Here is a 6,618-nt window from a genome sequence, read left to right on the forward strand (position 1 = left end):
TGGTTTGTACTCCCAAAGACCAAACTGTAGATGAACATGGCCATCTTCCAAGCTTGTTCTAAGACATCAAATGAAGAGAGAGGCTTGAACTTAATTTCTCCCAAAGGGGATGAGAAAAATCCAGATTGATTATTCATTATTGTGGGCTCCTCTGACTTACAATATAAATAAGTAATGTGTTATAACAGTAAGTAAGTATCCCAGGCAGAGCTAGTGGTAAAGAACCTGCCTGCCAATGCAAGAGACACAGACGTGGGTTCAGTCCCTGGGATGGGAAGACCCCCTGGAGGAGGGCATGGCCACCCACTCCAGTATTATTGCCTGGAGAATCCCATGGACAGAGCAGCCTGGTGGGCTATGGTCCATAGGGTTGCAAAGAGTCAGACACAACTGAAGTGACTTAGCATGCACACATAGTAGTAAGCCTCTTAAGAAAAGGAAGTTAAAGCGGAGATAATTATATGGTGGCTTCTTAGGAATGGACGGGCATTTTAATAATTTAATCTAGCCTGTCCTTTTTTTTTTCAATGGTGCTCATGGGTAAAGTGACCAGTGTAAGTTATATGAATAAAAATGGGCAGAATCTCAGTCAAATGTTTCTCTTCCCAAGTGCATTATTTCTCCTCATCTCTGTTATTTCTGTTATTTCCTAAATTAGCTGTGCTATGAAATTCGATACTACTCAATTAAGATTCCCTGTCATCTGTTCTAAAACCAACCTTTGCGCTAACTTGGATGGTCATTTACTAAATTGAGCAACAATGATCACTGGAATAAGAAGAGAGGAAAAGGAAGAGCGGAAGTTGAATTTTCTTTTCAGAAAAAAATCAAAAGCAACTGATGTCTGAACAGCTTTGCACTCACTTCATCCCAGGAGACCAACCTGCCAATAGTGCAACCTGTCTGGCTTGGTGCTCAGGGGCCCTTTTTGGTTTTAGACAAAATTACCAGATACTGAGACCATTTATCTTCTTTGATAACTAGATTTATAAAACTCTCGCTTCAAAATTCCTTCAGGCCTTTTGCTTTTCACCTTAATCTTTTCAGGCTCCTGGATCATCATATTGTATTCAAAAAGCAAGTATTATATAATTGAAAAATCCCACTTGGTCCCTTTCCTTGGCGTGGAATGAATTTATTTGGAGAATAAGCAAAGCCCAACCAGCAACCCGTGCAACTGTATGGCCCCAAGCACTGACGAGCAATCGAGTGGGAATGGCCACCTCCACTGGGTGTAAATGCTGAGCATTTAGTCATCACACCAGGCAAGAGCTGCTGAGGCTCGTTTATCAAGAGTCTGAATGATGGAGAATTCTCTCTGAACATGAGGGTACCTATTTGAAATCACTGCTGAATTTCTAACAGCTAGTTGGTTCAGATCATGAAGATCTGTACGCTCTAGACGACTGCCTTAATTCTCTAACACTCTTTGTATGGAAAACATAGCACAAACAGAACCCTTGATTCAGACAAAAGGTACCACACCGTTTGCTATTGGGAATAAACGGAAGTGTGGTATTTGCAAAAACATGGCAGGATTGGGTTTCCCTCTGGAGAGCCAGTAGGTGAATTGTTGTTACTTATTAAGTCATGTCTAACTCTCTTGCAACTTCAAGGACTGTAGTCTGCCAGGCTCCTTCTGTCCATGGGATTTTCTACCCGACTCCAAAGGGGCTTCTTGACTAGATATACACTCACAAATGACATATGTCTCTATGCACAAGTGGAAATGATCTGAGACTTTCTAATTAACCAGCTGTGGGAATTCCTGACCTTATTGACCAAGAGTACATCTCCCCATAAACTGAATTTCCCCTAAGCCTTTCTTAGCTTCCACCAGTTCAAATCCAGAAACCAGGCATTTTGGCAACCTTTCTTTAGACTTTTCTGAACATCCAAGCTGATGAGTAGTTAAAGAGAAGTAAATATTATTTATATTTTATGGAACATGATAACTTCTGCAGGCTATAGGTTGTGTTTCCACTCCCAACAATAAGAATCAACTCTGATAACTACTTGATTCAGAACTTATCATCTAAAGTTTTATATCGGAGATCTGAGTGATTTAGATGATTGCCTTGAATTTCTGGTGCTCTTTTCCTGGGAGGCACATCCCCAAAGGTCTAAGATAAAGCTTTGCCTTGAGAGCTACGCCATTCTTTTCACAAATAGGACTTGATTCATTGAATTGTAGTAGGTAATCAAATGATGATGCCTCTTGGGTTTTTCAAAGGACATGAATGAGGAAGGAGAGAATAAAAGTCTACTTGCTTTTCTCCTGAAATGATTCTGATTCCTAAATATAGTAAATGAGTCCATAAAAAACGACATTGCCAAAGCCCTAACTTAACAGAACTTAGAGGATACAGTGTGTATATCTAGCCTGCTATGCCTGTGTACAAATGTAACATTTATACATGATCAAACATGAATGGACTGTTATAAACATTCATATTTGTGCTTGACTTGTTAAAATAAATCTATGCATACAACTGACAAGTTATAATATCCTGTTTAGAAATGGTTGTTAGAGGTATATTCTGGATCTGCTTGTCCTGTTTATGGCACATAGGCTGGACAAGGAAACCCCAACGGGCATGGCATGAGAAGAATAAGAGAGGCCTAAAAAACCAGAGGACACAGTCACATGTCAGTTCTACGTACACCCTGGGTTTTCAAGCTACTGCTGAATTTGAGAAACTGCTCATTTTTAACTGATTTGTTGAACTTCCAAATAAACCGATTTCCTAAGGATATTCTCATGAAACTTACTGCATACAGTTTCAAACTAGAAAAACCCGCTTTGTTAAGCTGAGCACCTAGTTTCTTCTGAATACACTGTCCCATTATATATGTATAGGCTAACTCAATAACTAAGAAAAAACTGAAGACAAGCAGTCATGGAAGACTTTTAGGCAGAATCTTTGGAAGACAATCTTGAGACCACTCCTTTGAGCAGCCTGTCAGTATGTTCAAGTGCTAAGCTGGCCTTAAACAACAAAACCACAAGTTCCTAGATGGACAGCTACATCCTTCTCCTCACATAAAAAATGCCCTCAGAAGCATGACTTAAAGAGACTCGTTAACAGTTTCGCAGTTAAATCCAGGAACCATCCCTACAACCCATGACATCTACGATAAAGGAGGCATTTGCCACTACTACATTTCAGCAAGCCCTTGGCCACTCTCTTAACTGTCCAGCTAATGAAAATGAAGACCAATGCATTATTTTTTTTTAAAAAAAGCAAAGAGCTACTTAATACTGCTCAATAGTGATTGTTATTAAAAAAAAAAAAACAAACAAACACTAGGGTTTAAGAGACAAAACTACTAGAATCTCATGTCTCTTGTGTGTTCCAAAGTTTCCCTACGTGGAAGAGTAAGGTCACAAGGAGTAGGTGATGTCCATAAACACCTTCTCCTGTGAAAACTTGGACTCTAGCTATTCATGAATATCTCAGCACACATCTGCTGGCCTCAGATGACCACCCTGCTCCCACACTGGACCAAGGTTTTCAACATTCCTTACAGTCAAGTGTGCCTTATTTCTCAGTGATGTATGTTCAAGTAATCCTTAGCAGACTCCCAAAGCCAGCTACCTTACGAAAATACTGCGGGTTGTTCAATAGAAAATGATAGTAGAGACACTGCAAAATGTAGCTTGGAGATCCTATAGTCTGCAAGGCACTGATGAGTTACTCCAGGATTATATTATGTATCACCTCAAACTTCCACAGCTTGGAAAAGACTCCGTCTGTGAAGTTCCATAAAGCCACACTTTTTTCCTACTCTATGGTTCAAGGCTGCCTTGACTTTGCCATAGAAATGTCATCTTTATAGGATTTTGCACATATGTTTGTTTACTGGTTCTTTCCACAGAGAAGACTGGGGAGGAAGATGGGTTCTGCTTTCAACTATGTCCTGTAATTGGTTTTAAATGCTTTGATAAAATATAATAAAAAGCTTTCTACATATTAGATAACTAATCGTGTTTTGGTTTTGCTTTTCTCATGAGATTACTATTAAAAGAGGCACAGCCAACATAACTGTTTTCCATCTGTGAGGACAGTAAAACGATTACGTCTTTTAGTCTGATGAGAATATGACAAAAATAATTTGGAGATGAAGAATGTGTTTTTTTTAGGTAGAAACCCAAATAAAAATTTTATGGACAAAATAAAGACAGTGAAGCATAGATCAAATAATCTCACTTGATTTCACTATACAAGGTGATGTAACCCAAACACAAACAAATTTGAATCTGGTTAAAATTTGTGTTGACTGTGCTCTCTAAGTGTTGTTAATATACACAGCAATTTTATGTAAGCTACATCCTAATCCATTACTGAATTTAGAGCAAGTTATGAAACATACTTTGAAATTCAACAACTATTCCCATAGACTAGGTGGGGTAGAGCAGAGACTCAGTGGGTTCCACAGTAGGCTGCTTTTAAGATATGGCTCCAAATGTGACTCTCTTTGAAACATTTAGTCATTCAACTTAAAGAGAGAAATTCAACAGAAGAGAAACTGTCAGAGTTCCCTAAGATGGGTACTTTCTTTTCACCAACACAAGGGCAAACGCTCTAAGACGTTGAAGGGGATTTCTTACACAGGCTCCAACAGAATCTCTTGTGTGCTACCAGGTGAGGCTGGAGAACGGTGGAAAGAGTAACACGCCAAGTGTCTGCTCATTATTCCAAATCCCCAGAATGCACCACCTGCCTTTAGTTGTGTCTCCTGGAAAAAAGAGCACCCACGCTTCTGCATCTTGAGAGAAAAGGGAAGCTGGCAAGAATGCATCTTCAATTCAAACTGATTCCTCCAGCAGCATCCATTCAAACAATAATACAGGTGAGAAAATCAGACATTTATGAAGCATTATTTGGCAATGACACACAGCACCGTGCCTGTCACTGACTCACAACAGATCCTCTAAGCCTCAGCTAATAGATTAAGTAAACAGAAATAGATGTATTTTTTTCTTTTTAAAGAAAGCTTGTTTATATCCTCTTTTACCATAAGATACGTTGGGGGGTTTATTCAAAAATTTGCTGAGAGTCATATCCTTATTTTTCATGTTTCCAAGGTTCTTCCTCAACACTGCAGTCGGCTGACTTTCCATTGGCTGCCAGAGTTACCTGAAAATAATTATCATCAACATCCAACTTACAGGCCATGAACCAGAAAACCACCCCGGGGGTTATGTGGAGGAGCACCAGACCCAGGTTCTACTACGCAACTTAAATATTAATGTTAGACATTGTTCTTTCCAAATTGATTTTAAGCTGGTCTTGGTTTTCAACAATGATTTGCACACTTTAAAAAGGCATATTTGCCTTGGGAAGGTATCTGAAGCACTAGAGAGACTTTGCAAGTTGGAGAATAAATAATTTGTATGATGCTTTTAGGGTTGTGAGGGGGTCTAATTACCCATAGACTCACCATACAATAACGCAGTCCTTAAAACATAGTGCCCTGTGCTACTCCAGACAACCACAGAGAAACAAAAAAATCCAGAACCAGCATCTAGTTCTACTCATGCACATGAAAGGTTCAGTTTCAATGAGCCCAGGTGGATTTTATACATGTCCAATTTTAAAATCAGAAGTCATGGTGGTCTGGCTCCACCATATAAGCTGCCCAGGCTTTAAACATTGAAAGAAGAAAAGAGGGAATTAAAAGCCCGGGATCAGTAAATCTAAATTATTTCAATGCAGACATTTATTAATCAACTATAATCACCAGACTGTCTGGATTATGCTTCCCTGGCTCTAAGCAAACTGAACCCTTACATAAATTGGGAGGTTCCCCCTCCACATCTAAATCGTTTTCCTAGCTTACCTTCCATCTGTCTGTCCTCAACGTCATGTGCAAACTTAAACCCACGACTGATATTCCACATAATGGAGAGACTGGATTTATGGAAGCATTAGGACACGGAGACATGACAAACGGCAGCAATGATTGAAAGAAATCTGACCTTCTTCTTACCCAAGTGGAAGGGAGACGCATGCATTATGAACACATACAACATGCTAGGGACAGAAAATCAAATGCCTTTCATGAACCAAGCAAATGAAAATAAAAACTACTCCTTCCACCAGTCCCCATGAAGCCTCCATTTTAAAAAAAAGACCATGCAAGAAGCAAATGTAAGCATCACACGCAGTTATTCTGGTTAAAATAAAAACATTGCATAATTTCAAACTACGGTTACAAGGCAAGAATCTGAAACTAGAGAGACCAACATGACATAACAATGCTTAAAATGGTTAAAGGTGTGACCAGAGCAGCAGCAAATTTGTTTCCCCTTCAGTGAACTGTCAGGAAAGACTGCCAGGGACAAACTGTCTGCCTGGAGCAAGCTGCCTGTTCACCACGACCTTGGATGCGCCTATTTGGCTTTTAGCGGTGAACCAGATCAATAGCTGTGCAACATTATAAACCTCAGTGGGGTGCCTTTGGAAAACCAGACAGAACCTGGTGGGGGATTGTTTTCAAATATTAGGACCTCTGTCTCTAAAGTAGCTGGGACAGCAGTTTTCGGGGGGGCATTCCCTTTTCCTGACTGGCTTAAAGGAAGTGGGGACTCCCCCCCCCGAAAACTGCTGTCCC

The 6,618-nt window shown here is 39.9% G+C and overlaps 1 protein-coding gene across 1 annotated transcript in view; it reads right to left on the reverse strand.

Moving 5' to 3' along the window:
- Positions 1–515: 515 nt before the first annotated feature.
- SLC1A2 (solute carrier family 1 member 2) overlaps positions 516–6,618 on the reverse strand; it is a 160,472-nt gene continuing 154,369 nt past the window's right edge. The window contains exon 11 of the mRNA XM_040259014.1: positions 516–5,141. Coding sequence (XP_040114948.1) covers positions 5,070–5,141 — 72 coding nt within the window. The 3' untranslated portion in view covers positions 516–5,069. The remainder of the gene's footprint in view (positions 5,142–6,618) is intronic.

This window comes from Oryx dammah, unplaced genomic scaffold (assembly GCF_014754425.2).
Source record: "Oryx dammah isolate SB20612 unplaced genomic scaffold, SCBI_Odam_1.1 HiC_scaffold_17, whole genome shotgun sequence".
Taxonomy (NCBI): Eukaryota; Metazoa; Chordata; class Mammalia; order Artiodactyla; family Bovidae; genus Oryx; species Oryx dammah.